This window comes from Peromyscus maniculatus, chromosome 17 (assembly GCF_049852395.1).
Source record: "Peromyscus maniculatus bairdii isolate BWxNUB_F1_BW_parent chromosome 17, HU_Pman_BW_mat_3.1, whole genome shotgun sequence".
Taxonomy (NCBI): Eukaryota; Metazoa; Chordata; class Mammalia; order Rodentia; family Cricetidae; genus Peromyscus; species Peromyscus maniculatus.
The window spans coordinates 8,132,748-8,159,766 of record NC_134868.1 but is presented as its reverse complement, the minus strand read 5'-3'; the positions used below and the strand labels follow the sequence as shown (position 1 = coordinate 8,159,766).

The 27,019-nt window shown below is 41.7% G+C and overlaps 1 protein-coding gene and 1 long non-coding RNA gene across 2 annotated transcripts; both read right to left on the bottom strand.

Annotated features, from left to right (window-relative positions):
* Nucleotides 1-9,070: 9,070 nt before the first annotated feature.
* Nucleotides 9,071-17,392, bottom strand: Npy5r (neuropeptide Y receptor Y5). The gene is made up of 2 exons (XM_006987555.4): nucleotides 17,272-17,392; nucleotides 9,071-11,138 (listed from the first exon to the last, which is right to left on the bottom strand). Exon 2 carries the CDS (start codon nucleotides 11,127-11,129, stop codon nucleotides 9,729-9,731), a length of 1,401 nt encoding a protein of 466 aa, XP_006987617.3. The 5' UTR covers nucleotides 11,130-11,138; nucleotides 17,272-17,392; the 3' UTR covers nucleotides 9,071-9,728.
* Nucleotides 17,393-25,763: 8,371 nt separating this feature from the next.
* On the bottom strand, nucleotides 25,764-26,896 carry LOC143269015 (uncharacterized). The gene is made up of 2 exons (XR_013045274.1): nucleotides 26,763-26,896; nucleotides 25,764-26,641 (listed from the first exon to the last, which is right to left on the bottom strand). It is a non-coding gene; the product is annotated as an uncharacterized LOC143269015 (long non-coding RNA).
* Nucleotides 26,897-27,019: the final 123 nt, after the last annotated feature.

Sequence of the window (27,019 nt, the reverse complement as noted above, 5' to 3'; positions counted from 1 at the left end):
GTAATTATATGGATGTGCCCACCTTTGACACGGGGTCTCGAAGACTGAACCTGAAGCTCACTGATTCAGCACAGCTCGCTGGCCAGTAAGTCCCAGAGATCCACCTGTCTCTGCCTCTGCTTTTTATGTGAGTGCTGGGGATCCAGACTTGGAGCCTCATTCTCCTGTGAAAAACAGTTTTTTCCTACTGAATCATCTCCCCAGACCCCATGAATACAAAGAATCCTCCCAACCCAGTGACGGCAGGAAATACAGCACAGCTAAAGACTGGTACTGCTGAGGATACAAAGGCATTCAATGAGCATGTGCAAACGCTGAACACCTTTGGTTAGCAGCGGGTGCAAACCAAAGCTGCAAGTGAAACCACATCATGCTAGCAACCATCACCGCGTGGTGAGAGGAACAACATGTGGTGTATCAAACAGTAGGATATTAACTAACAATAAAATTGACAAGGAAAAATGAGTGACTATTGCTACGCTCATGAGCCGTGAATGTGCTACACCATCCTCCGGAGCCAGGTTTGGAGAACTCCATTTGTAAGGAAGACAGAAGTAAGAAACGACTGAAATGAATTCCAGGGCTTTGGAGTTGACTAAATGTTCTAACACTGGAGAGATGTTAAATGCACAATTTTGTGACTACACTAAAACCCACTAAATTATACACTTAAGAAGATGAATTTTGTGCTACATTGTTTACATCTCGAAAGAGCTGTTATCAAAATGACTCTGGAGCGGGCTGCTCGAGTCAGAGTAAGATGAGTTGGCTGAGAACGGTAGGAATGCTCCTTTGGAGACACTGCAGAGCTTTCGGTCGTAACCTGAAAATTATAAAGTGTAATACCAGCTTCTTACACTGACCACCCCAAATGCTGTGTTTCCACAAGGTGAAGAGTATGGTGTGTGTGTGTGTGTGTGTGTGTGTGTGTGTGTGTGTGTGTGTGTGTGTGTGTAATAAAGACAGAAAAAGTAGACTCTGAATTCAGAACTCTGCTGTTTTTGCTTCCACAGGACAATGCCATGATCTGAGCAAGTCAGTGCTCCTACCAGAGACCCGCTTTAAATGACAGCCACGTCCACTATGGTAAGTTAAAAAAGAAAAATCAAATCTCTTTTGATCAGAATCCCATATTTCTTCTTAAGAAACGTCAAAATGAAAGTGGCAGTCATTTGTCCCAGTTTTACACTAGATATATTTAAAAAATGTTTTTAAAGTGATACAGGAAAAAAATGTTCCATGAAAAAAGAGACAAAATGGGATAATTGGGGAAGAGGACTTCAGATGGGTAGTATGAGTGTGGAAAGTCCAAGCCAGCAGTCCTGAGCAGACACTGAGAGCGAGTGGGCAGAAACCCGATGGCGATGGTGAAGGCCTTTGTCTGCTCTGCTTCCGTCCCCTGAATTGCCACACAAACTCTTCATTCAGTGATGTACAGATGTGCACAACAACAGTGTCCATTGAAACTACCCAAGGTGAGGCTTACTATGCTAATTTATTCACAGGGGAAGGATGGATATTATATTTGATGTGACTTTGAACAATGTTCTCTACATCTCTGGAGGAATCTTGACACAGTTTGAATAAGCATTGCCCCCAGGGGCTCATGCATTTGAACACGTGGTGTCCGGCTGATGGCACTGTTTAGGGAGACTGTGAGGAGGTGCAGCATTGCTGGAGGAAAGGTGTCATGAGGAGGTGGGCTGTCAGAATGTATAGCCCCGCCCACTTCCTGGTCCATCTCTCTGCAGCATCAGAACGCAGCTGTAGAAGTGCCCTCTCAGCTTCCTGCTTGGGCTGCCTGCTGCCATGCCTCTGCCACCACAATGGAGTCTCCTTCTGGACTCACAAACCCAAATAATCTCTTCCTCCTATATGTCCCTTTGGTCCTGGTGCTTTGTCCCAGCAACAGAAATGTAATGCAAAGGCTGCATTAAAGTGACTTGTATCAATCAACATGCACTACCACTCCGAATGGACTTTGGTATTTTCCACATTTACACGATATTGAATTTTCTTCATGTAGGTTGAAATAATGTCACAAGTTTACAAATAAAAATACTCTTTGATGATAGGTGTACTTTAACACAGAAATTTAGAGACTAGTAAGTATTTATGAAGTAAATAATATGCTAAAATATTTCTGCAAACCTGCCTCCACAAATTAATTTTTGAGACTTTTAAACCCCATACATCATAAATTTAAATCTTAAAAAATGTTTTTGTATTTTAGTCTTAAATATCTAAATACTTTGGAAGTTTAGGCTTTCGTTTACAGAACATCTCTCTGAGAGTTTTATTTTGAATTTGAATAATCAGTTACCAAACAGCAAAATGGTCCAGGTACTTACTGAATTTAGCAGTATTTTACTAGGACATGGTGAGGTGGCTCAGCAGGCAAAGGCGCTCACCACCAAGTCTGTGATCTGTGTTCAACCCCCGGGACCCACATGGTGGACGGAGAGACTGCCTTCCAGAAGCTGTCCTCCGACCTCCACATGTGTGCTTTTGCACATTAGTGCCCACACACATAGAAATAAATAAATATAAAAATAAACTTTAAAAACAGTGTTTTATCAGATAGAGAGATAGCATGATACAGGAAGTTTCAATTAAATAATTCATCTCATTAAAGTTGTTGAATAAGCCAGTTTTATGTTTATCATCTGCCATACTTACTCTCCTCATTAATTTGTGATTTAGCCAAAGTCTTTTTTAAGATATATTTTTATTTAGTTGCGTGTGTGTGTGTGTGTGTGTGTGTGTGTGTGTGTGTGTGTGTGTTTGGGTGCCTTCACAGTCCAAAAGAGAGTGATGAGTGATACACATTGCCTGGAGCTATAGTTACAGATAATTATAAGCTGCCTGACCTGAGTGCTAGGAACCACACTTGGGTCCTCTGGAAGAGTAGCACGATTTCTTAACCAATGAGCCATCTCTGCAACCTTAGAAATGTAAAGTGACCCACATCACTGCACTTGCATAGTGGTCAGAAGTATTACTGTGGGATATGGTGTTCTACTAAAGGCTTTATTAACTGCATTGTTGACTTGCTAACACTTTTTTTTTTTTTTTTTGGTTTTTCAAGACAAGGTTTCTCTGTGTAGCTTTGTGCCTTTCCTGGATCTCGCGCTGTAGACCAGGCTGGCCTCGAACTTACAAAGATCTGCCTGTCTCTGCCTCCCAAGTGCTGGATTAAAAGTGTGTGCCACCACCGCCCAGCGCTAACACATTTTTTTGATTGTATTAACTACATGACCTTTGGCAAAATGTGCCCATATGAACTCACAAAACTGCTCTATTTTGTGTTTCTTACAAATTATTTTAATGGCCCCAAAACACTTCCACAACTACCTAAGAAAACACTGGCCCAAAGTTGTGCATAACTTCTTAACAGTCAGCACCGTTCTTGAGTATCTATATGCAAATGAGGTAATTTTTTTTGTCATATTCCTTTAGTGAGTAAGCTAAATAATGGACTGAGCAGACTGTATTTATATATTTAGAAGTATGTGTATATGGATGTGTGTGCATTCATGTGTAAAATAATTAAAAAGAAGCCAGGAACTTGAGAAAGAGCAAGGGAAAAATATATGGAGGGCTGGAGAGAGGAGAGGGAAGGGGAAATATTGCAATTAGATTACAATTTTAAAAAGAATCCATTGTCATCAGTGACAACCATGATGGAGATGAAGGAGCCCTTTGCATTCTGTCACATGAGTCACTAGCACAATGCTTTTTGCGTTCAATTTTAGTTCTAGTGCTTTTTGAAAACAGAAGCTAGAGATTGTGCACGGATCGATAAAAAGAATGGGTTGGAGTCTGCTCACACATGCTGCTCTGTTGGCACTCTGTCCCCATGTGGATGACAGTGATGACCCTTCACAGAAGCAGCGCTCCCTTCAGAGACCACAGAAGCCATTACAACCCTTGTCACATGATGTCCACGTACATAAGACCCATCAAAGTGTGACGCCTAAAATGAAAACCTATAATCTCTAAGGGTCTTATCTCAAGGATTGGGGAATTTAAATGTAAGAAGTGTGCCTCAATTAGCATCCACGAAAAAACGTGAGAGAACTAAGAAATTTAAAATCGTGTGATAGACCTGATATGACTCTTTTTAGGCACAAACTTGCATGCACACAGACATTAGGGCCAGTGAGAATATGTGTGGGTGGGGTGCTCCACATGCCGCAGAAAATATGTGGAGGTCAGAGGACAACTTGCAGGAGTTGGTTCTCTCTTTCTGCCCTGTGGGTTGCAGGGATTCGGGTTGCCCAGCAAGAAGCAGGTACCTGCACCTGCTAAACCATCTCACCAGCTTCAAATAAAATATCTTCAGTACACAAAGAAATTATGTGCTAAAGTATGATTGATGGTGTAAGTAAGTAGTAGGTATACAGATAGTGTATTCCTAAGCCTTTCTCATAAACCTTGGAGCTATGTGCATTAAGGAAAATATACTAATTTTTCTTTTAAAAATTATATAGACACGTTTTACTACTCTAGTGTTGCTTAGAAAAATATTCTATAATAAAAATTAATATTTCTGCAGCAAAATGCATAAAATATCTGTCAAGTTGGATAAGAACTTAAGTTAGATCAGGTCAGTAGTAACAGGTTAGACTGAGGCCTGTATTTAAGGTAGAATACTAGAAATAATAAAAAAAAATTGGTGTGTAAAATGTGAGGACACTTGTAATATCTCAATAATCTTTTCTCAAAATATTACCGTGGCTCTGAGGATGACACAGGGTCTGGGTATTCTAGCTTCTGAAAAAATTATCTTTTAAATCGCTCCCTTCAAGAGGTAAAGAGCACTGGCATTTTAGCGCTCTTGAGAATGTATCTAGTTTCCACTGGACTCTGTCACAGCATTAGCCTGACATATGTACCAGTCACCTGCAGAACAAGATCAGCTGTCCAAGTGTGCAGATGATCTGGGTCCCATCCTCACCCTTGACATCCAACTCCCAAACGAGTCTCCCAAGACAAAGAAAGATCTAAAACCCCATGAGGGAGGGACTCTCACTCCTTCAAATTCCTTCTGTTAGTTAGCATTTCACTGCACAGAAAGGATCACTGAACTCCACTGTTGTTGTGAATGATGTTGTCCACTGGACATGACACTCTCACAGGTCCAGTCTACAAACAGAAGAGATAAAAACCAAATGAGCTGGGATAACGCGAAGGTACTCTTGCTGATCAATGGTACCAATGTTTGAGCTCCTTCAATAATGACAATGAAGGCAGCATCCAGACTTGACCCTGTCTTTAAACCCACCGGCTGATCACGTCTTGACAGGCTACAGAGTGATGCTGTCAGGTTTCTGCCTGTCTTTCCTTACAGAGTTGTGGCACTCAGTAGACAGATAATAGATGAAAGAAAAGTAACTTTTATCCATGTATCTGTCCTTAAAAATGTGAGAGAAGTAATAGAATCCACATATCAGCCCCTGTTTTCTACCTTCACATCTAGGATGATCTTTTTAGTGCAGGTCAGAAGTTCCATCTCTGGTCATAAAGATGATGGCAATGTGGACATCTCTCTCTCTCACGGCTGTGAGTACCCGAAGGACTGTCAAGAAAGGAGTCCTCTATCTCACTTCCCTGTGCAATGATCTCACCTTGTTTCCTCAGAAGAACTTCCAGTTGGCGAAGCTTTTCCCTTCAAGCCCTCTTTTTCCTGCCAGAGCCACCCTCGCCTTTTCCAAGTTTTTTCCATTTCCCTGAACGTTTTTTCTCAAGGAACACTCCGGAACCATCTCACATGAACGTTCATCTTAGTCTCCTCACCCTTTCACCCCAGCTTTTCCTTTTCTGGCCCTAGTCCGTATGGCTCTAAGGCTCACGTCATTACTAATAATTACTAAATATGTCACTGGGGGTTGCATTGCACCTTAGAATATAACCTTATTTGGAAATGTAGACTTTTTAGATAGAACTAGCTAACAGAGTTAGCTAATTTAGAGTCTACTGGGGTAGAGAGTGGCAACCCGATATGGATACCGCCCTTGGAAGAGTGATGTTTGTGTACCTGTGACAGAAAGAGCGGAGACTGGGGCTGCACAGATGCCAGCAGCACCAGAGATTGCCAGTTATCCACGGTAGCTAGGAAGGACTCCCCCACCAGCTGGAAGTGTAATTCTGTGGGTGCCCTGAATTCAGGCTTCTGGTTTGTTGACCTGTGAGTCAATACATTTCTGGTCCTTTATGTCACCTAACTTGTGGCACTTTGTTATAGCAGCCTTACAGAATAATGCGTGTATCCATTAATACATCATCATCATTATAATAATAATAATTAGTCCTCTAATTTTTTGCACATTATTACTTATTGTTTTCATACTTCTTGTCATTGGTTTTCTTCTTCCCAGAAGAAAAATACCAAACAAGCAGGCGTTCTCTGTGTCTCTTCCTATTCTCCTTGGGAGAAGTCATTAAGATTGGGATTAATGATTTTACGAGTGATAAGTACTTCTGTGCAGACCTTCTGAGAGTTAAACAGTTTCTGTTCAGTCATATCTCCATTGTTCAAGGGTTGATTACATAACTGTTTGATTACCCAGTTACACATCCCGAGCACTCAGGAGAGGCCTGTCAACACTCTGTCTTAGTCTGGCTTCTGTTGCTATCAAAGATGATTCCAAACTGGAATAATTATAAAGAAACATACTGCTTACAGTTGTACAGGTTAGAAGTCCAAAACCAAAGTGCTGGCATCCGGCAAAGGCGTTCATGCTGCCATTCCACATGCTGGAAGGTGTCATGTGTCATGGGATCACAGGAAATTAACCGAACCAAGGAAGCCAAACTCTCTTGTATTACAACTCACTCAGGGTGACTAACCCATTGCCAGAAATAAGGAAGAGTCTCCACCACCTATTACCTCTTAATGTGCTACATCTTAGTACAGTGGCCATTGAATTTCCCCACGAGTTAAAGAGGACACATTGAAGCTACAGCTGCGGCTCTTCGGTAGCTATGCCCTTACTGGATAAGCTTAACACAGAGTTCTGCATGACTCGGTCATTCCAGCTGCTCTTTGTACTCTCTTCAGCTTTTATCTTCGTCCACGTAGCATTTTGTCACCCACTGTAATGGGTAACGGACAGCGGGGATAATGGAAATAACCACAAAAACTCAACTGAACCTGCTTCCTGGATTAAATACGTTTAAGTAATTGTTAGAAAATAATGAGGTTGACTGTTGATAATTTCATCTTCGTCTGCTTCCCCCAGTCATGGTTCTAGGAGGATGCTATTGAAGCAGTAATGATGCCAGGTCCCAGGAGAGAACTGAAGCACAGTAATGTAATCGGCCCTTGAGCAATGGAGAGATGATCGAATAAAGATTGTTGAACTCACTAAGCAGGGTTTCACGGAAGAAATTATCACTCACGATAACTTTCTCAAACCATGACTCCCGGCTTCAGTGGCTTCTAGCCAACAGCCCATAGAAACTTCTTAACTTTCAATTATTAAGAACATTTAGTTCCAGCTAGGGAAGATAAATTGCTTCCTTTGAGTTCAATAGTTTACCAGCCTCAAATTAGTTTACGAGTTTAACTAAATTCATCAACCAACAAGTATAAATTCTGAGAAGCTTAGCAGTTACTGTACATTTTCTGCTGATAAGTTATCTAAGGGAATAGAATATGTCCCCACGGATTGATCTTTGTCCTTTATTGGTATTGCTTTCCATTTCACCTCACAGAAAACCTTGAACTTGGTTATCCTAGAGAAAGTGAGAATGCTTACTGCTTTAAATAAGAGTTCATTCTTCTTCATCCATGGCGAGACATTAGTTTGATGCTAACACTGAAAGATCATTTTCCCAATAGAAGCCTGGCTTCCAAAGTCAAACCTGGTGGTTCTAAACGTAGCTTCAGTGTAAGCCACACACAGCACAGGGAAGTAGGAAAATACAGTGAGAGACATCTTATCAGGAAAAAATAATAAGCAGAAGCACTGAGTATTAAAAATCAGGAGGAGAAGGAGGAAAGCCAAACTAACTTGGGCTCCTCCCCTTTTCAGTAGTGATGCAAACACCTGGGGAGACATTCATGTAACTTCAGATGGGTTACAGGGAAACTAAGAGCGAATGAGGCATGCAGCTGTGGTCACCTTTGAAAGTGTAGAAAGAGCTGGAGAGCAGAATGCTCACGTGCAGACATGAGTTAGATACTGAAGGGTGCTGGTATCTGTCCTTGGAGACCCATGTGAGAATTTCATTAGTCCTCATAAATCTCAAGGATGAATGTAAAGTGTCCCAACAGTTCCCAGACTTGACAAAGGGTGAGGTCCCCAACTGCATAGCAAAGTTCAAAAAGAAGGATATGGTTAAGTGTGGCTGAGACTCAGTACTAAACTTATCCTCTGGCTGCAGAGGTTGCTTCTGGGGCTGAATATAAGGCTCTGATTTCACCAAGGGGCCATGTATTATATAGCAGTAAAAAGGCTAGTGTGGCACAGAAACTTCAGCTCCAGCTCAACAGGAGCCACCAGAGGCCACCTGGGGACCCAGCACCGTTTTCCATACCATAAGAAAATACAGATGTTTCTCCTGTGCATAGACTTCTTTGAAGAAGAGGAACAATGCGGGCAGAAACCCCTTGTAAAGATTTGGGGCTTTTGATTGAGTAAACACAAGAACTACCTGTTATTTGCAAACCTAGAGTCTTTTTGTAGGTGGGTTGTTTGTTTTACCGTTTCCCCCTGTGGTCAGCAGGAATCAATGCAGGGGAATGTTTAAATCAATTGTAAGTACTGAAGACATCAATACTATTTATGCATCTGGCTTATATGTGCAATAATCCACTATTTTGGGGGGATTCAGCCATGGCTGGGGGCTAGAAGCAGAGACAGAGCACTCGCTGGCATGCAGAAGGCCTTCAGCTCCACCCCCAGTTCCACAAACAAAGCCAACCAAACAAATAACAGTAAGAGCGAATGAGCTCCAGTGAAGAAACATGTCAAATAGACAAGTTTGCCTTCACTTTAGCAAGACAACATGATACCTAACACACACACAACACAGAAATGAAACCTGTTATTTACTTGAAAACAACCTTTATTTGACAGTGTTTAATGTGATATTAATCTAAACAAGATTTAAAATCTATTTGTATTTGATAATTATTTATTCATAGTAGGACAGCCAGGTTAAACTGACAATTTTTCCAATCTTCAGTAACAGGAGAGAATCATTCTTCTGTAAATTTATAATCGTGATTTAAGCATATATCTATAATATAGTTCAGACTTTGGGGGCATATTAAATATTTGTGTACTTTTACAAAAAATGATTAAGAAGCCCATGAAATAGAAATGAAGATAGCTAGATAATAGAAATTCCTTAAATCTATAGTTAAATACTCTTTCTTGTAAGAACCTTTTTGCTTCTTACATCTTTGTACAAAAGATCAATTTAATTATCTATAACTTTTACAATAAACAAAAAGTACTACCCATTTATCACCAATGACATGAAATGGAAGTTAATATAACTACTTTAAAACATGATGTTACAGACTAGATTGACATTGACTCTGTACAACTAACTGAATTAACCATATTACAACATTAAAATTATCTTACATACATTATGAATTGGCATCAAGATCCAGAAGACTTTCACGTAAATTAAATGTATACATACATCCTTAGCACAGATGTATTTTAGACGATTTCAACCTTTCTCCTTCCCTCGGTAAACGATGAGAATCATGACATGTGTAGGCAGTGGATCAGGGCTCTCAAGTCTGCTTTGATCCCATTATTAAGAAATCCATATAGGATCGGGTTAAGACAGCAGGACATCATGCCTAACAAGTGACAAATGCAGTACACCAGCTTGAAATGTCTGTTGGAGATAAGGTTGTCATTGAAATCCGTCACCACGTGGAAAAGGTGGAGTGGCATCCAACTCACAGCAAACACGAGTATCAGGATGGTCAGTCTGTAGAAAACACTCCGAGATCTCTTTTTGATCCTGGTGATGGAGCGCTTGACTCTCATCTCGCGAGCATCTGAGTTTTCTTCAGGCTTCACCTCAAAGCAGGTCGGGACCCCTGGAATGACCTTACTGGATGAAGAGAGCTGACTTCTGAAGGAGGCCAGGTTTGCTGGAACTGTTGGACGCTTCTCCTGGGAATGTCCTAGTGGAGCCGGTAAGACACAGGCTGTCTTCTTGCTGTACCGCCTCCTGTGCTTTCTGATGAACGAGTAACTCCACTTCTGGCTGCTGGGGGGTTTTGCCTGGTTCCCACTCTTCTTGGATGGATGAAGAGTTAAGTTGATCATCTCATTTTCCTCCAGTCTGTTTTCCTTGTGGGACAATCCACAGCTTATACTCCTGCAGACGCTAGTGTGACTTACCGTCAAACAAACCAAAGGCAGAATATACTGAACTAACAATAAAGAGATTGTGAAAGCAATTCTGTATGAATCCGAAGGCCATGACTCAACACACAGATACTTGCTGCTCAGCAATGCTGAGCCAAAGGTTTCCTTAAGTTCCACCAGGCTGTGAAACACCGGGAGGGGAGAGCAGATGGCAAAGCCCAGGGTCCAGACAGTAGCGATCAGAAAGTAGCCGTGGTTTGCTGTTAAATTGTTAGATATGGGATGCTTTATCATATGGTACCTGACAATGGCAATTGATATTAAGATCAAAGTTGAAACCAGAACTGACACACACTGAAGGAAAGGCATAATATGGCACATGGCCTTGCCGAACATCCACTGATCCAGCAAGACAGAGGTCAGTGTGAAAGGCGAGCAAAAAAGCACTACCAAGATATCGGAGAAGGCCAGGTTACCTATGAGAAAGTTCACTGTCGTCTTCTGATTGCGCTTTTTCATAACCGCCATTAAAATCAGCAGATTTCCCATAAAGCCAAGAAGACTTACAAATGTATAGAGCCCAATCAGAAAGTATTGTAAATCATCTACGCTGCCTCTGTAGTCATCCCAGACAGGAAAGGCAGCATTCCGAGCAGCCACAGTATTGTTCTCTGTACCTCTGTAGTCATCCCAGACAGGAAAGGCAGCGTTCTGAGCAGCTGCAGTATTGTTCTTTTTGACAATTGTCTTGTTAAAATGCTCTTCGAGTTCAAAATCCATATTGGAGTCCTGCTTAGAATAAGACCACTTCCATTAGCAGGTTGAAGTAAAATCACACATTACTATAACTTCAACATACTAAAAAAAAAAAAAAAACCTGAATTCTATAGCTTGCCCTCATTCCCTAACAAACCTCTAAGATCATAAAGGACCCTTTATTTGGTTCTAAATTTGGTACAAATTCAGCAATCATAATGACAGGAAACCTAAACCTATCACCAGTTTCACACCCTGTCAACTTCCGCTCAAGTCAGACTTGGTTTTTCAAATTTATTTCAGAAAAAAATATAAGAAAAAATGGAAAAGAACAATGCAGAGGAAAATTTCAAGATATGTAATTTATAATAGCCTAATTTACTATTTATTCTCTAGTCGAGATGCTGAAAGTCTATTAGCCTCTAATCTTACCTTTTAAAATTCTTTTCTTTCTTATTGAGATCAACCCTCCAAGTCACCATCCTGCAGCTATGTGACTCTCTCTAAGTCTCAGGGAATATTGTAGGAGAAGGGTCAGAAGGAACATCAGAGCCAGAGTCAGGGGGGGAGTGGTGTGGAGAGCTGACATCAGAGCATGGCATGGTTGTTGCTCTCTTGAACTGTTAGCAGCTGTGATTACCTGCACAATTTCTGTACAAGAATGGGCCCGTCCACGCCCTGCTGAAGAAGGATGAGAGGTTTGTGCGACCCCCACCCCTACCCCAGGATTTATAAGCAGTTAATGGGAGAGGTGTAGCCATTGGCAAGATGGCCCTTCTCCTGTGTGCAAATCTTCTCTCATGCCTTTGAAAACTTACCGGGACACACACACACACACACACACACACACACACACCCCGCAGGAGACTGGAAACTGGAATGGGGTACCTGAGAAAAAGGAGAGGGGCAAGTGAAGGTGCCGGGGGTAACGTGATCAAAATGTGTTATGTACATGTGAGAAAATGTTATAATGAAACTTGTTGCTATGATTAGTTACTGCATGCTAATAAAAATATTAAGTCACCTGTCCTAAAGTGTCCCCTTCCTGCTAAGTTGTATGTGCTCTCTTTAGAATGCCCATGACAGCGAGGTTACAGCTATCTGACACTGGTGTTGCAGTCTGCTTCCTGTAGCCATCACAATGCCTCTAGTTCACTGCATTTGCTGCTAAGTAATGGAAGGTACAAGCTGCCCCTTGCTCTTTGTGCTACCCACCACAACACATGCCACCGTAACTTGATCACTGGGTGTCAAATATTTATGAGTGGATAAAAATCTTCAGATAAAAAAAATCTAGTGATCAAAACGTGATCTAGTTCGTGCAGTGTTCACATTTAAGCTCCTCACCTATACAGCATTATCCCAGAACCTAAGTGTATACAACATTCACTCATTAAAGGCTTGAGAAGCTAACAGAGTAACTCAGGGCTAGTTCTTCGTCTTATGAATTTGAACCATGGGCTGACCAGCTGTGCTATTGGAAAGCAGATGGCTTATTTGTTTTTTAATCTAAAAACTACTTATAAATGTCAGCTCGAGAAAGATCCCATGAATTTATATTGTCTCCAGAAAAAAAATATTTTAATTTTAAATGTAGAAGTGAAACTAATGAGACCTCATACGATTTTTGTATCAAACGAAAGTGACAATCGTACTCTGCTCCATACCCCTTCATCTCCATAGATTAGAGATATTGATACTGCTCAGTGTAGTGATAAGTAACAATACATCAGCAAAATACATCTAATACATTAGCAAAAGGAAAACAATTCTTTTTAAAAATAACTGAGAACTTTTTTGAGACAGGCTTTCACTATATTGCCCACACTGGTCTTAAGCATCCCACTATCCTGCTTTAGCTTTTAAAGTACTGGGAGTATGGACATGATAACATGTCCAAGGGTACTTTCTGTTTTCAAACATCAATTTCCTAGTGAAAACTCAATACAGCAATAGTTAATTAACTCTGTTAAATATATATTGCTATAGAACTATAGATAGATAGATGATAGATAGATAGATAGATAGATAGATAGATAGATAGATAGATAGATAGATAGATAGATAGATAGATATAGGTAGGTAGGTAGGTAGATATATAGATAGATAAATAGAAAGAGACATACAGATAATACATTAATATATAGATGATTGATAGATGATAGACAGATAGATGATAGATATACACTCACACACAGTTAAGAAAGACTTTCATTATATAACAACATACATTTACCTACTTATTTCTGCAGTTGTAAATGAAAATTACTAAAATAGTAGTAAGCAACATTCTCTTCAATTTACGATGGACCTACGGGTCTAGATTCAATACATTTCCAAACTAGGGATGCTTTTATTGACAGATAATCATTTTAATTTATGACTAACTTGTTTTCATTCACAGCAAAATTCACCTAGTTATTATTGTATAAGAAAAGTTGTCTTTATGAACTTTTACCACTGACTCCTCGCTGCAGGAATAACTTTCTGAAACCAACCACACCCCTCCAAAGATAAATTAAACCAAAAGCTCCAGACAGTGTTCATTTGTCCTTAGACCCTAACCATTTATTTCCATTGGTTCTGACTAAAGAGAAAGAGGTAGCTGGTGCAAGAGTGACTCACATGGTCTTCTGAATCATCCCACTCACCAGATGACTAGACAATAACCTTCCAGCAAATGCTGTGGGGAAGTCAGGGTGTGTCTAATGAAAGCGGCCTTGACTGATGCTTCAACCCCATTTCCTGAGTTCTGGTGACCGCTGGGTCCTTTGTAGCTTGTTCATGATCCTATTTATACTTGGGATGTGCACGGGCTGTTTATAACAATACTCCTGCCTGTCTGTACTTTTGACTCACTTTTTTTGAACCAACCCTTTTCTCTTAAATTTGTGGTAGGTCAGTAGTCACTAATTGGATTTTTCTTCTATGACCAAAGCAAGGATAAGGAACAAAATGGGACAGAGACATCTACAATGGCTTTGTGCTTTCTTGCTATGTAACATTCAGAATAAAATTGCTGTCAATTTTTTTAGAGAATAAAGAAATGTAGCTTTTTTCTGCAATAAAAAATATGGTTTTGAAGAGCTGAGGCTGTAGTCCATTTGCAGAATGCTTGCTTGTCTAGCATGTGTGAAGCCCAGGGTTCAGGCTCCAGCACAAACACACATGTATGCCTATACACATAGATAGTTTGAGGCCAAAAGTTGCATTATCTCCAAAACATGAGGTGCTATCTCTTGATATTAGATTAGATTAAATTAGATTAGATTGGATTGGATAGGATTGGATTAGATTAGAGATAGGGAAGGTATTTGTTATTTTACCGATAGTGAGAAGCATGTTGGATGCTAAGTAAATATTTGCTACTAATCATTTTAGAAAGGTAGCTTAAGCTGGGCAGTGGTGGCATGCCTTTAATCCCAGCACTTGGGAGGCAGAGGCAGGCAGATCTTTGTGAGTTTGAGGCCATCCTGGGCTATCAAGTGAGTTCCAGGAAAGGCGCAAAGCTACACAGAGAAACCCTGTCTGGAAAAAAAAAAAAGAAAGGTAGCTTAATGTTACCAGATTTAAAATAACAGAAATTAATGGCTCTGAGGATTCTCAGGACACAGTATGGCTATGTGTTTGCATAGCTATGTGTGTATGTATATATATGCACATATATACATATGTATATACATCCACTGGAATCAGGAGTTTTAATAGCCTGAAATGAGATATCTATAAAGACAACAGTGATAGTTTAGCGCTTCAACTACTCAAATGCAGTATCTTCACTGATAAAGACACATACCAACAGGAAACTAAAACTACCCAAAAGGTTACAATTCTTTTTAGTTAAGTGAAGGTATATATCAGACTGCACAGTTTTTACTAAAACATCTCTGTTTTAAATATGTGAGAACTGCTGTGCATTTATTAAATAGCAAAAAATTACTTGTTTCTTAGCAGATCAAAGAAATATCCTCTGAAGTAGTCATTGGACACTGGAGAAAAATAGACAATAGTATTTCTTTCCTAAATTATTTCCTTATTTTAAGTAGATACCAAAGATAATTTTAAAATGGAGGCCACTTTAAAGACTATCTGAGTAAAATGTTACTCCATGCCGTTAAGCACGTTAAGCAAGTCTTTACTGGACACCTGATATGCTCAGTACGCTGTTCTGAGCATGAAGATGGCCATACCATCTACCCATCACACAAGCACATCCACACACATGACACTAAGGTGCTCTGAACAAGAGGTACCTTCTGCAAATCTTTGCTCCCTTGAGTGACTTCTCACAACTAAATTATAGATACTGCAGCATATGTAGGAGGACACTTTAATTGGTTTCTTTAAAACTGCCTCCTTATATTAGAGGACAGTTTAACCATTAGGCATTAGATATAAGTCATCCATTTCCCAGCTGAAAGTGTGGAGTAGAGGAGTTACTTTGGAATCAAAACAAACAGATACATAACAAATCAAAAGATCTCCTTGCTTACACTTACCCCTGTACTTTCTCCTGTTTTTTTTTTTTGTTTTGTTTTGTTTTTTTGAAAAACAACAAACCAATGAGTCATAGAAATCTCAATCTAATCCGCTGCTGTTCAGCAGTGTAATAATCAACTCCTTGCAGGACAGTTTTATGAAGCTTCAATACTACAGATGACTAAAGCAGCGTCAGAGAGATTCTTAATTCATCTTAGATTAGAAGACATGAAGATGGGGCGCTTTAACAAGTACACAAAGAAATATTATTGCAGGAAGAAGAATGTTTCAGATCACATGAGTTCCTCATTCCCACGCATTTCTCTACCCTGTTCTCTTTTGGACATGGCACGCTTTCTCGCCACCACGATTTCCACCTGAAATGCTGAAGTTCAGTTCCAGGAGTAACACAATGGAGGCAGGCTGTTCATCCAACTGTGGTGACTTTAAAAAGTAGTGTCTTTGTGAGGGTTTATTGCAATTTTCTTAAAAATTGGTCTGCGTGTGACACAAGCGAAGTGAGAATAAACCTTAAGGGTTTTGAGAAAGTAGGTAAGTAAGTTCTTAAAGTAGTGAGAGGAGAGACTACAGTGAGCCAGAGGATACAGAGAGACCGATCTGCACACGTAAGAAAGGTTTCTGTTAGGATAATTCCCTGCTTAGTAAAAATGCATATCATTCTTCTTGCACAAGATATCAAACCTGCAGAAATATTAAATATACATAGTTCTCCTCTCGTGATAAAATATCAACTGCCTGTTTGCTGTGGCCTTAAAGAGATGGCAGAATTCCATGTCTCCACGTACTCTGGTGGTGTGTTGTTCTGCAAGGCAAAATCCTGCAAAAATTGGCCCTGGACAAGTAAACACAGTGCTGTTCAGCTAAAAAACATGCAAGTGCCCAGAACCTTCTACCCATTCTAGACTCTTTGTTAACAGTACAGTCTCACGCTCCTTGAGCCATCTGGAATTTGAAATGCATTCAGTCTTAGGCTGCAGTCACAGATTATGGAAAAGCCTTTTATTTTTTTTTTTTGACTTCCATCTAACAAGATGGTCTTTGAATTGCTAAACTACAGGTCTGTAAACATACGAGTAAGAATTCCCTTTTCTGGAACTCAGGTGTGTGGATAGCTATTTCCTGCTCGCAGTTGACTTATAGGCCACCTTGCAAACCTAAGTGCACAGCTGTCTCCCGGTGTGTGCCCAGCTGTGGGACAAGGAGGCAGCTGGATCGCCCAAGGAACCGATAGACTGCGTCCTAGGCACCGCCTGAGCTCGGCTAGGGCTGACAACCAGCCTGAGTACCCCGTGGGCTGTGGTTCCCTCACCTCAGACGCCCACCAGGTTGCACCCCTGGCTCCCCCCAGCCGGGGACAGCGCTTCGTCTATCCCTCCTCCCCATCCTCGGGACCCCTCCGGCAGGACCAGCTAAGGTCTGGCAGAAGCCCGCTCCACGGCGAGTTTGGCACCGGAGGGACCTGCCATGCAAGGAAGGATTCAGCTGCTACCGGTTCCCTCGCTCTCCCTTCCCGCCTGACAATTGCGGTTTCTCCACCTCCATCCCCTTTCCCAAACGCGCTACCTCCAGGTCCGCTCCCCACCCTCTTGGAAACCGCAAGATGCGCCAAGACCCAGGACAGGGACTTGGGCTTCGGATAGGGGCAGGCGAGGCCTGGAGTGGGTACCTCGGGATGCCCCGGCCGCCGTGGGTGCCTGGACTCCGGGGTACGCAGCGGAGCGCGGTCGCTTCTGCTCGCAGCGGAGGCGGCGGCGGCGGCAGGAGCAGGACCTGGAGGCGGCAGTGGGAAGGAGGGGCACCGAGCCGCCAGGGTTTTAGAAGCGCCTCGGGAACACGTGACAGTCCCCGAGACCCCGGAGACCCGGCTCAAGATCGCCTGCTCCAGGCCCCCTGAACCCGGTTTGGGGGACATCCCAGTCCGTGTCTTCTGTTTGGAGGCCCCAGGCGGCAGTTCTTGGGTTTCAGGATAAGTCCCGCCACCCTGTGTTCTGGTTCCAGGAGTTAACTTAGGGGTCCCACAGATGTCGGCCAGTTCTGTCCTCAGCTCCATAGTGAGCTGTGTGGGAGCGGGATTTTTTTTTTTTTTTTTTCCTGAGAGCTTTTGTGAGAAAAACCTTCAAGGCCAGGTTTTCTTCGGGGGGTGGGGGTCAGGGGGACAACGCAAATTTCAAACAGAACATCTCCAAACAGAACATCGCTTTCTTTCCTCTCTGACATGAAGAAGTCTAGGTGGGAAGCTGACCTAAACGCTTTGGTGCACCATTAAAAAAAGACAATGGGGTGACCAACTCCTACTCTAAGGGATAGTAGTGTAGGTGGGATCAAGGGACATGGAGCTGGGGAAGCTGGGAAGTGGGGGTGGGGAGTGGATCAACCCTTTTCTAGAGTTTTCTGTAACAAAAAGAAGTGTGTGTGTGTGTGTGTGTGTGTGTGTGTGTGTGATTGTTGTCTTTACAGAAATGTAAAGACAACATAAAAAATAAACAAATAGGAACAGACAAATAAAACCCTGTCTGTCCTGCTGTACCAAAGCTTGATTTTCATTTTTAAGGTTGTCAGATCTGTATCCTTTTAGCCAGAGTTGTCTTAGTATTTGGCCAATCACCAGTTGGCAAATAACTTTCGGCTTCTTTCTCTGCAGTGGTGGTGGTGCTGTATGTCTCAGGATGTAGCCTGCCGTAACAACACTGTGTTTCCTGCACTATCATGACAATCTACAGCACTAGCGGCTGTTGGCAGGGCTGTAGACCTGAAGGCCTGTGTCAACTGAAGATGCCTTTTATCCCTTGGGAATAATGCTGTATGCTAGTCTAACCCCTGGGGCAGCAATTGCTAGCTGTTCCTCAGAGGTCAGAGGATCTTGGCCTGTTTCTGCTGAGTTAACATTCAGTACTTGAGCATGCCATTCCATAAGCCCAAGTGATCCAAGAACTTCAAAACAATATGATCTGATTCTTTGGAGCTCCATTTCAGAAACACTGTATTCATCCTAGTAGCTGAACACAGCAGGTACCTGAGCAGGCCCTGTGATCCTGCAGTGAGGGAAGGGAGGAGGGATGATGTTAAGAAGAATTCCTTTTTGGAAGCAAGGGCTTAGCAAACAAGGACTTGTTCCGAGGCTTTCTCAATGCCAGCTGATGCACAGTTACATACTATGTGTTGCCAGATAAATCTCTATTCTCCCCTCCCTTGCACAGTCTGACACACGCCCTCCAAATGCACGTTTGTGATTTTCAAACAGCTTCTTAGTGACACCCTTTGTGGATGTCTTCCAAAACAGCAGGTTGTGCTACATGCTCCTGCCTATCCCATGTTTAAAAATACAAGAAGCTTTCCTTTTCCACACTGTTGTTTTTCTTTTTTTGATGATATTAGTGTATCAAAAACAAAGGCTCGTGTGGAATTGAGATGACTCTGAACTTACCTGCCTTCCTTCCCAGGATGTCCATAAACACTCAAGCCTTAAAAGAAAGGGTCAGTGATAAAGGGCTTGCTGTGCACCCATGACAACCAGAGGTTGGATCCTCAGCAGCCACGTTAAAACTGAGCATGCCATAGGCACGTATAAGAAGACGAGGATCCTGGGACCTCACTGGCAGTCAGCATAGCTGAAACAGTGGACTCCGGGTTCAATGGCAGACCCTGTCTCAACAACTAAGGTGGAGAGAAGCAGAGGAAGACGCCTGCAGTCAATCTCTGGCCTCTACACAAACATGTACATGCAAGCACACAGGTGCGTACACCTTACACAATACACAGAGAGAGAGAGAGAGAGAGAGTCAAGAACTCTTTCTATAAATCATCTTCTGGTATAAGATATTAAGGATGTGTGGAAGGACCAAATTATTAAGAATTCTTTGTTTGGAAGAATTGTAGAACTGAACGTTTCAGACTCGTGCTATATAAAAAGTTAAGCATAAATGTAAGTGAGCTCTTACCTCCAGTCCCCAACAGGACTGGAGACTAATCATCATTACATTTATAATACATAATAGAGTAAATTTGTTTCTATTTTATGGATTCCCTTTCAGAGAGAGAGGAAGTAACGCTTCTGGGGGCAGAAACAGTAATGTCCACCTCTGTTATAGGCATTTTTATAAAAATGCTCACCTGGGAAATTAAGTTGGATTTTATGCACGTTTCAGAATGAAGCTGGCTAATTCCCAGTCCCCATGATTCACTATCAGCTATAAAGGACGGCTATCTGAAAGGATGAGAGCCATGGATCACTGGGGAGTCCTAAGACAAATTAGAGAGCAGCCGTGCCTAGGGTAACATCTCCTGAGGAACATGTCTGCGGCTTCTGTGAGGTTGTCACTCCAATTTAATAATAGCTTCCATTTGTGGAGGATGGTTACTAAAATGCTTTGACATGCTCTCTGCTGATGTGCGGTTCTGATACATTAGTTTCAGGAGTTGCGAAGTAAGTAAGCTAGAAAAACATCGTTTCACTAGGTGAGCTGTGATTCCTCTGAAATTTCACTCTATTGATTCAGCATTTCTATGGTAAACTGTGGTACATTCAAGTCGGAAACCCTTAAAGATGTGGGAAGGGCAATTTCAACGGGTTGGGCAACTTTTTATGATGCGTTTTTCTGCATCGACATCTGTGGAATAGTAATAGCTGGTATATAACTTAATATTTAGGGTTTAAAATGAGCTAGTAGCCTAGTATTGTGAAGCAGTGCAATTATTTTTATGAAAGATGTTTTAAAAACATTAGCCTGCAGTAGTCATCTTTGTCAAACAACTCAAAGACAATCCTGCGTGACAATCTTGAGTGGCTAGGGAGGCTCACTGTACTATTTAATTGACTCCTAATAACAACAAATTAAAGCTATTAAGGACACATCTGTGACTGACTTCCAGAGAGACTTTACAATTCCTCTTTACAAGTTAATTTTCCACATTTAAAAATACATATGCATATATGTGATACACACACACACACACACACACACACACACACACACACACACACAAATATATAATCCTATACCATATGTATTTACAGATAGACACTTAGAATATCTGAATTGTAGCCATGTTAAAAGCAAGTTAACCGTGTGGCTTGAGACAAGCAACCTCATCTTCCAGTGTTTATTTTCTCAGTCTGTAAAGGAGAGGTGTTGTAACTTGCAGATCTGGAGCTCCCTTTAGGCACCGAATAGCTAATGACTTCATCCCTTTAATAAGCACACATTATAGACATGTTTAGAAATGTGTGCTTTGTTTGTATCTTCAGAAATTGGTAGGCACAAATCCTGGTTCCCCTTATGTTTCAGAAAAGCAAGTCAAGGCATAAAGGTACAGGACACTATATTGATAAAAATTTTCTATTCTTTCTGCAGCTGAGAATTTATAGCTACATTTTATTCTTTTTCCCAAGAAAGTATGGGAGTCTTACATGTCAGCAAATCATCCCGTGTATTACTATATTATTTTAAAATTTTGTGGCAATGCATATCTATACATGGTGCATAGAGATTCCTCAGTAGATATAATATTGTATCATGTGACTGCACATACAGATGTTACTGTTCTTCCTGTTGCAAAACTCATACTCTTAATTAGTATCCTCTCAAACTGGTCTTCCTGAATAAGTTTTTCCATTTGCTGTCTAAATTTTCAATGGTTAGTATTTTAAATCTAGTTTGAAGTCTAAATATAGCTCTACTATATTTAAGAGGAATGAAAGGGAAACTATTTGTGTGGGTTTTTGTTTTGTTTCGTGTGTTGGTTTGTTTTGAATTCTCTTTAAAAAGAATGTTTGGAGAAGTGTTCAAAGTGTCAGCCCAGAAGCAAAAGTTAGCATGGTTGAATCACGTACTCTCCCAAAAAGTGTGTTACCACACTGCATTCTTACTCACCATTCTTGCTGGTATTTCAGCTTTTTAAAGTGGGTCATACAGTGGGCAGAAAAAGCTGTGAGACATTTCACCTAGCAGACATCATAAGCATTTTCAAAGGCAGTAGCATCCATCATTCAAGCTTATACATATTGGGAAAAACAGAATCAACACACTTTCTGTATCGGGGGACCTACCGGGTATTACTCCCTGCTCTAAGCTTGAAGAGATGGGGACAAAAATCACTATCTCAGAGACATCACAGTGTACGTGTAAATCTGTGCAATTAATGTAAGGTCTGCATTGGAAGCAACCCTAGTGTGCTCTAAGAATGTATCTAAAGATGCAAAGTCAGCTTTGAGAAGGGGTGAAGATGTAGAGATGAGATGAGGCTTCAACTGAAGTTCCCAGGATGATTAAGTTAGACAGACCGAGAGGGTGGGCAAGTAAGATGTGGGCCAATAGTGTGAAGGGGAGAGAGCGTCCCATCCAGAAAAGTGTGAATGATTGCTCAAGATGACTCCAGTGTGTGTATGTGGGGCAGGGGTGCACATCAGGAAAATTAATATTATTGAAAAGCCTATTGACACTTTTCCTGAAATATCTAGATTGAGAACAATTGACAATTGGAGTTGAGATGTCACTGAACACTTGTGGGGAAATGGTGGCAGAACGGTCTAGCAGAGTGATGCATAGTTATGGATGCCGAAAACAGAGCTAAGGGAGGCACTTCAAGAAAAGAAAGACCAGAATCTGAGCTCAGTTGGATTTGAGAGGGTGAGAGGGAAGTGCTTGGGTTCTGATAATGACCCGGGACAGCTGATAGAGAGTTGGAGATTTGAGCACACAAGGACATGACTGATGACAAAGAGTATGACTGTGTATTAAAAGTGAAATGGAAGCTTGGGACATTTAGTGTGACTTCAGAGTCAATCACGGAGGAAATAGGATTAAGGAAGGTACACGATTTATCTACGTAGTTCTTGGGAGGGATGCAGGGTTGTGTTTCTCAGCAAGAGAACTTCCAGGGACATCAAGGTGGAGCTGCCACTCAGAAGGAAGGGAAGACAAAGGGACTCTTGGAGGAGAAGGAGAAATGCAGAATTGTTGCTGACTAGGTGACCTTGCCGCACAGCAGGACAGCCTGGTTCTCAGAGAGGTCAGAGGGCATCAGTGTTTTGGTGTACTTTATTAGTCAGCATGCTTAATCTAGGGCATGTAAAATAGATGAGCTATCAATTGGCTAAATTATTTTATTTAGATGATGTTTAAAGCAATTAGATATATAGCTATTGGAGTTGATGCTACATTGGGGCAACTAAGAGCTTCTGACAAGATTGAAAGCGATTCTCTAAGTATCTACCTGTGTAAGCTACTGAAGGTGTTTCCAGCAGGAATTCATTGAGTAAGGAAAGCCCATGCTGAGTGTGGGTGATGCCATCCCACTGGCTGGGATTCCACACGGAAGAAAGAAATAGGGATACAGCCATCGGAGCACTACCATCCCCCTTTCTCTGCTTTCTGGGGGAGCCACAAACCAAGCCACTCCACTGCCGTGTTTTCTCTACTCTGGAGGACTGTGCTTCTCTGAACTATGAGCCACAATAAACCTTTCCTCTGGTAAGTTACCTTTGTGAGCTAGGATAAACATGACTAGTACAGACACTGTCCTAATTAGCTTTAATGTCCAGTTTGACCCAGCCTAGAGTCACCTGAGAAGGGAATTTCAGTGGAGGGGAAGAGCCTACAGTCATGCCTGTGGGCCATTGTCTTGTCAGCTGATGCAGGAGGGCCCAGCCTCACGTGGGCAACACCATTCCCAGGGCATGTGGTCTTGGACTATACACAAAAGCCAGCATAAAGCTTTCAAGTAAGCTAGAAAACAGCATCCATCCATGGTTTCTGCTTCAAGTTCCAGCTTGAGTGCGTTCCCTCCTCCCTCCCAAGATATGCTGAGAAGTTTAACTCCCTTCCCCAAAGTTGCCTGTGGTCATGGTGTTTATCACAGGAACAGAGATGAAATTAGAACAGATATCATCTTCACAGAGGAGAGTTTTAGTTGCTTGCCGTGGTACATGCATACTCATGTTTTATCTAAATTAATGTTAATTATTGCTTCTGCTAATCAATTTTCTCAAAAAGAGAAATAAACAAAATGATGGTATGGGCTATTTTACTATACTAATTAGTCAAACTACCTAGCTTTACTGTATTTAGTTACATCTACTATGTGAAGTACAAAAAAAAAAAAAAAAAGCAAAACCTAATACTTTAGAATTTTTAGGACTCCTAAAAATCCTAACCTTTTTTCCCTCTTCAAGATGAGGTTTCTCTATATGGCGCTCGCTGTCCTCTCTACAGAGATGGCCGCAAACTCACAGATATACATGCCTCTGCCTCCTGAGTGTTGGGATTGAAAGCACATGCCACCATGCCTGGCTCAATCCTAATGCTTGTAACTTTTATCTAAAACATTGTTGAAGGCACTTTTCCCTATATTTTCCTAGCTACAATACTATTTAATGAAGTGACACTGCACCTTGCATTCTTTGGTCTCCTTGTTCAGACCTGTGCACTCAGTGGATACCAGAAGGGAAAATTTGACACACAATCAATTCATACAATATGAACTGATTCACCGGCGCATTTCATTGGAAGTTCCAGCCCAATGGACAGACATTCCCATCAACGTCGTTCATCTGTGCCTTATTTTCACAGGGAGTAGTAAATTCTTGTCAAGATTCATCTGAATGATCAATGTGGGAAAGGAAGCTGCATCGGGGTCTCGCAGCATTTCAGGAATTCTCCCGAACATTTGGATGACAGTTGTCTTCCATGGCACCTAGCAGGGTGACGATGACTTATGCACTTTCAGTGCTTGGGATCACACATACTAGGCAAGCTTACCACTAAGTTACTTATCCCAGCCCCATGTCATGGAATTTTAAAGCTGGTCTAGGCTGTTAAAATGCTGCATTTTCTAAATGATAAAACTAATATTTACTTAGATTTGATGAGTAAAATTTATCTTTCAGTTTATATGACAGGGAGAAACTGCTGTCCAAGAGAGCGTTAGAATGGGTCATTATCTTAGCCAAGAGTATTAAGTCAGTCTGCTACAAAATTTCAGAAGGAAATAAACAGAATTATGTCTCCCTGGCAAAGGTGGTATTTTTTATCTATTAATCCCAAATAAGGAAGCTGACAGCTGGTTGTTGGTTTGGGAATAGGAAAAGAGGGCAGGAGGCACAGCTCAGTTGGAGTGAGTGCTTCCGCAGCATGTGCGAAGCCTTGGCTTCAATTCCCAGCACCACACAAACCAGGGATAATAGCATAGAGCTGTGATAACAGTGCTCAGGGTGGAGGGGCAGGGGGGTCAGAAATTCAAGAGTATCCTTGGCTACATATTGAGTCTGAAACCAGCCTGGGCTACACAGACCCTGTCTCAAAATAGAAAAGGAGAAGGAACCACCTTACAATTTAGCATCTATCTTCAGAGGAATTCCAATTGTTTTGCCTCTTGTAACTTGTTTGCAATCCCTCTGGCTTGTGCCCTGGAGATGGCCTTTAATAATAAAGGGTGTTTCTAAAGTTATATAAGTATGCTGTTGATGGGCATTTCCAAACTTTATACACAAGATTTGTCATAAAAATCTTTCGAGACCAATGATCTTTCAAAGGTTGATTTGTGAGGTCAATATCTCAGGGACCCAGCTTTGTACGTGTGCTTTAAGGGGACATTTCATAGAAATGAAGGTAACAAAGCAATAAACTTCAATGACCATATTAATACAGACCTTTTAGAGAAACTTTATTAATATTCTTGGAAAACACGAAAGTACCCAAATCTAAATTATCTTCTCAGATCCAAAACAGTTCCTGGCATAAATGATATCCTGGGAGAACACATTCTTGGTAAAGAAGGGAACCATCCATCTCACCCGTTGCTCTCATGGCTGTCTAGAACTAGCTGGTGTGATGATCAAAACCATAGAAAAACTCCTAAGATCGGTGTGACTTAGAGGAGCAGAGCACACAGAGGAGGAGTAGAAACACGAGCACAAATGAGGCTCACACTGCACTTCAAAGGAAGCATACTTCCTGCACTGTTCCTATTTCCATCCTGATGGAAGTAGGAACCATCCATGATGTTCCATCATTGGAGTACTTTAATGTATATGCATATCTACTGTCCTACAAACATGGTAGATTTTAAATCCGATCATAGCCCTCTTCCAGCCATGGAAAAATATACCCAGTGAAAAATATTTTAGATAAGTCCCAAAGATTGTGCACAAACAAGTTTGCATTAATAATTAAATAAGCTTTATTAGAGCTAACCCTTCAAAAATGAAATTAACCAGTGTAAGTTGCATGTGATTTCATTTCGTGGGATTTTATTTGATGTGTTTTAACTTTAATGTCAAATAATCGTGGTTATTTTGTAATGAAATTAGCTGCATCCTAGGCAACACCCATATATTGGGAAGGTTTTTTGTATTTCTTAACAGTTTGAATTGAAATAAGTTCTAATTCCTAGATCAGTAAATCATGTGTTCATGTGTATGTTTGTGTGTGTGTGTGTGTGTGTGTGTGTGTGTGTGTGTGTGTGTGTGTGTTTATGTGAGTGCATTACTCAGCCTTGACTTTTCAAAGTGAAATAAAACCACGTGAAATATGAGATCAGTGTGTCCAGTAATTAGCCTGAACCACCAAACACCATGAAGGGCTTGCAAGGGCCATATCCTCTGAGCACACCCACAACGTTCCTTATCTTATCAGATAAATCACCAGGGAAATTGCATTGACTCTTTCTGACCACCGGGAAAATGCTGGCTTCATCGGGCTCCGTGTCCCCTCTTCCCTAAAAAGGCAACTAGTCATCAGGAACAAAACTGACTCAAACGCATTTTCTCAGTGAGGGAGAAAAAAGGCTCAAAGGCTCTCAACCGAGACCCGCTACTTTTCCTTTTGAAAGGTCTTTTTGTTCTCTTAACTGGAGGAAATAACTTCTTGGTACTGGCATGCGGAATATCCGAGTGTCACCAGCGCAGCAAACCCATTAGCGGAGGCTTTGCGTTGAAGTGCATCCTTCCCCCTTCCGGTAAATGACCTCCTCTCCCTCCAGACGACTCTGGCGTAAGCTTGGACTCTGAGAGAAGGGCTTCGCCACAAGATGGCACTGACCTGCAGACAAAGGAAATCGCAGTGGCACTGACTTTAAACAGGCTTGTAAATGCGCCTTCCTCTGAGTCAAGGACCAGAGGGGTGAGGGCTCAGTGCGTACGGGTCTGACAGTGTGGCTTACGTTTAACTGCCTTTCTTTCCAGAACTCCTAGGCAACGCACCCCCGAGGTGTGCATCCGAGGTGCGGTGTTGGGAGGAGGCAGCGGGGAAAACCTTGGGTGATCCTCGCGGGGTGCCATCACATGATCCAGGATGAGGTGGAGTTCGGCTTTAAGGGGGCGTCTCTTCCTATCTTCCTCAATCTTTAGGGTTTGAGCAGGAGAAATACCATCGGATCTTTCCTCCCCTCCGGTGATACTCTTCCCGCTTCTACACCAG